This window comes from Cibotium barometz, chromosome 50 (assembly GCF_041138505.1).
Source record: "Cibotium barometz isolate CiBa-2024 chromosome 50, ASM4113850v1, whole genome shotgun sequence".
NCBI lineage: Eukaryota > Viridiplantae > Streptophyta > Polypodiopsida > Cyatheales > Cibotiaceae > Cibotium > Cibotium barometz.
Window position 1 is genome coordinate 31,495,690 of NC_141095.1, and position 4,213 is coordinate 31,499,902.

The 4,213-nt window shown below is 44.5% G+C and overlaps 1 protein-coding gene across 1 annotated transcript; it reads left to right on the forward strand.

Annotated features, from left to right (window-relative positions):
* The first annotated feature begins 1,117 nt into the window (after positions 1 to 1,117).
* LOC147610027 (LEAF RUST 10 DISEASE-RESISTANCE LOCUS RECEPTOR-LIKE PROTEIN KINASE-like 1.2) lies at positions 1,118 to 3,979 on the forward strand. The gene is made up of 2 exons (XM_086786814.1): positions 1,118 to 2,100; positions 2,268 to 3,979. Exons 1-2 carry the CDS (start codon positions 1,320 to 1,322, stop codon positions 3,614 to 3,616), a joined length of 2,130 nt encoding a protein of 709 aa, XP_086642940.1. The 5' UTR covers positions 1,118 to 1,319; the 3' UTR covers positions 3,617 to 3,979.
* The last annotated feature ends 234 nt before the right edge of the window (positions 3,980 to 4,213 follow it).

Consider the following 4,213-nt stretch of genomic DNA (forward strand, 5'->3'; position numbering starts at 1 on the left):
TTGTATAGATTGTATGCAAATTTTGGCTTATCTCGTCAGAGCTTTCAATTTTGGCTTATCTCATCAGAGCTTGATATGTAGATTTCACATCTTGTAATATAATTTGGTCTCATTGTTTGCACTTGTGTGAATTGTGTACCTACTTTGTAATGTCAAAAGCGTTATGGCACTCTCTCTAACTTTTTCAACAAATTCGCTTCGTTCTTCACATCAGAGTACAATTGCCTTTGGTACTCCATAAATTTGGCATAATGGTGAATCCAGCTACAAGACTGCAGAGCTGGATGTACCATTATGCCAAAAGAAATTTATTAATACCTGCATGCGTCGAAATAAGCATCGAACGTTTCCTGCATCTGTCGAAAATAGGGTCGAAAGTTCCGTGCATCTGTCGAAAATAACGTCCAAATGATAGTCGAAATAAGTGTCGAAATGCCAGTCGAAAATAATCGTCAAAAAGAGCGTCGAAAAATGCGTGCTAAAATTACTTTTTTCGACTCTTGTTTTGACGCTTATTTCGGCATCTATTTCGACGTTTCTATTTCGACGCTTTTTTCGATGGGTATTTTGACGTTTAGGAGATTTTAAGCTTAGTTCTAAAGCGTCAAAAAAAGCGTGGATAATGGCCCCGTCTCTTGTAGTGATATAAGAACGGCCAAGAGTGCATATATCTAATAGTTTCCATACATGAGTATGAATACGAGAGTATAGTACATGCATACACAAACTCATGCACTTTAATCCCGATTTATGCCTCATATTTAGGCCTGCATATAAGAATGGCCAAGAGTGCATACGTCTATATTAGTTTGCATGCACGAGTATGAATATGAGGGTATAACACTACATGCATACACAAACTCATGCATCTCTCTCTCTCTATATATATATATGTTGTGTGTATCCTTGCCCAATCCTTATAACCGCTTTTGTAAGTGTAGGTGCGCATGGAAGAGTTAATTTCCCCCAAAAGGGCCACCCACATTTGCCAAGTGGCGCATGGCCTCCAGGTGGCCAGAATGTGGGTGACCGCACACAAACAGCCTCTTGAGAATCCATTTTGGCGTACAAGCACCGCTGGTCGCAAAGAATGACTTTGACTGCGAGAGTCTTTTCCAGGATTTACATGGACGAACCTGAGTGAGCGCGCCCCTCTCTCTTTGACTGCGAGAGTCTTCTCTCCTCGCTCCCCCCCCCGCCGCCCTTCCCTTAGGTGGAAGCTATGAGACTCCTCTTTGCCCTGATCTTTTGTTATTCTTGTTGCTTTCATTTCCTCTTCGTGGTCAGATGGCCAACAAACCTGCGCCCCTTCGCCTAATATGTCCTGCGCCAATCTTGAGAACGTCTCTTTTCCTTTCGGGGCGTTTGCTCCTTGCGCCGCTTCCCCTAGCTTCCTCTTATCCAACTGCAGCACGCCGCAGGCTCACTGGGATACGTTCAAGGATGCCTGTCCCGGTGGCTTTGGCACCCTCGGCCCTCCGGCTGTGATGGACATCCACCACGGAGATTTGCATAGCTTGGTAAACCTCAATTGGCATGCGCAGAAGGGCCCTAGTCCGCCAGACGAACTTTGCACCCCTCCGGCCGCTTCTTACGACGACATACAATCCTATCTCCCCGGCTCAATCAATCTCACGGCCTTTGCGAGCTCAACCTTCCAAATCTCCCAAAATAACATTTACCTGCTCTTTAATTGCAGAGGTAGCCTCACCTCCTTGCCCAGCTTCGATCCTCCTGTTGAAGAACATGCCGCAGTATGCAAATCTTATAAAGCGAAATGCAGCCTCACGGATAATTGCTTCCAATTAAAACCAGACAAGGAGCTCATGCTGCGGGGGGTGATGGAGAGGTTGGCCTGCACGCACTTTAAGTTCTTCGTTACCGCCGACCCTTCTCTCAACGATCCTAGCACAGTATGGAGCTCCAGCAATGGAATGGTTCAACTCAACTGGACCGAGACTAGCCAGCTCCATTCTGAATGTGCGAATTGTGAGAAAACCAACGGAGCGTGCGGCTACGACATCGACAACTCCGACAACTTCAGGTGCTTCTGCCCAGACAATCAACATTCCAGCACGGACTGTAACCATGTAGATCATGGTAATTAGCTAAACCGCATGCGTTTATTCATAATTATCATGATCAAATGCTTCTGCACGGACTGTAAACATGTAGATAATGGTAATTAGCTGAACCGCACTCGTTAGTCATGCCTATCATGATCAAATGTTAATTATCTAAAGTAAGGTTCTATCTCCTGCACGCAGTATGCAATGGTCACCTCCTATGCAGCACCGCCTCCAAAACAGCCACTCCTGTATGCAATGGTCACCTCCTATGCAGCACCGCCTCCAAAACAGCCATAGGAGTGGCCGTGTCAGTCGCAGGTCTCGCAATTATAGTAGCCGTGCTGGTTCTGTGGCGTCTTCGTAGGAGAAGGAGGTTTTCCACCAGAAGCGTACTCCCCACTTCTTCCAGCAGCAGCAAGTTGTGGACACAAATAGCCCTTGGCTTGTCAGCTAAATTTGGCCCCGTTTCTACCAAGGAGTTCTCTTATGGAGAACTGGTAAAAGCCACAGAGTCTTTTGCAGATGAAAACATGATTGGAGATGGAGGATTTGGTGCTGTCTATGTAGGGTTTCTCACAGATGGCTGCAAAGTTGCCATCAAGAGGCTTTATCATGACAATTTTAAAAGGATAGAACAGTTCTACAATGAAATGAAGATCCTTTCAAGTCTTCAACACCCAAATTTGGTGAAATTGTATGGCTTTTGCTGCCAAGATGACAGGGATCTACTGTTGGTTTTCGAGTATGCCTCCAAAGGAACCGTTTCTGATCAGCTTCATGATGATAATAAGCCAGCACTATCATGGAAAGTCCGGCTAAATATAGCCTGCGAAACAGCAGAAGCTCTATCCTACCTTCACAACTCAGTGTCTCCCCCCATTTTTCACCGAGATGTGAAGACAACCAACATCCTACTAGATGAGAAATTCCATGCTAAATTAGCTGATTTTGGGCTTTCAAGGCTGGTGCCCCCTGAGGTAAGTCACGTCTCTACAGCTCCTCAAGGCACTCCGGGGTATTTAGATCCGGATTATCACGAGTGTTATCAGCTAACTGACAAGAGCGATGTCTACAGCTTTGGGGTAGTGCTAATGGAGCTGGTCTCTGGTAAGTTAGCGGTGGATATGTCAAGGAATAGGAGGGAGATAAATCTCTCCAGTTTAGCATTGACGAAGATAGCATGTGGGGCGTGGCAGGAGCTTGTGGATTCTCGTTTGGAGATGGATAAGAATCCGGATGTGGAGAGGATGGTGAAAGGGGTGGTGGAACTGGCTTCCCAATGTCTGCAGGCAGAGAAGGATGACAGACCCAGAATGAGCCTTGTTGCAGAAACCCTTGCTAATCTACGCAGAGAATCTGGATATGAATATGAAAAGCTTATCAATGCACAGTACTCCGAGGTGGGCATTAATCACCCATCACCAGCAGATGAGACCAGGCAGCTGATCAAGCCCAAATCTGCATTCAACTCTGCATATTCTCCCAATTCTGCGCACTCATCCGTGTGGAGTGCAAGCTCCAACAAGTCTGATGTGAGCAATATTTAGGACTTTGGATTGATTGCATATGTTATTAGTCTAATGTCAGCTACATCTACGAAAAAAAAAACATGCATCCTCCAAAATTACAGAGAATAATCTACTTTCTTTGTACAAATAGCGGTAGAGACAGATTTGGGGACCAATTATTATTATTTTTTGTTATTATATAATTTACTACGGGATTTTTGTGTTCCGAATCCCGATTTAAGTTTGAGTTGTATTATTAGACAAGGGACTTGAGGTTAGCGGGTCAATTTGAATCCGCGTAGTCGAGCCCTCGCTTTGTGACTAGGGTGGCAGTATCCTCGGGTTTTCTTTTCTGTTCTTGCACGTAGCCATCAACATTTTCAACATTATTTGGCCTTCAAATCGACCTTTACTTGACTATTCCAAATTCCAACCAATCAGGCTTGATTTTTGATGGGCACCTTTGCCCTTCAAAATTGAGAGTCAATGATCAACATACTACTATGCAAATTGTTGGTGTTTATGGCCTGCACATGTTGTTAATTCCAAAATTAATTCGCAGTTAGGTGTAACCTTCAAAATGAGAATTAAGAAAAAACTAGATTAGAAAGCTTGTCATTATAAGTAGTGATGAAA

Coding starts and splice junctions, on each gene's coding strand:
- LOC147610027 (XM_086786814.1), top strand. CDS start 1,320: ATGTCCTGCGCCAATCTTGAGAACGTCTCTTTTCCTTTCGGGGCGTTT. Junction 2,101..2,267: donor CTGTAACCATGTAGATCATG/GTAATTAGCTAA, acceptor TCCTGCACGCAG/TATGCAATGGTCACCTCCTA.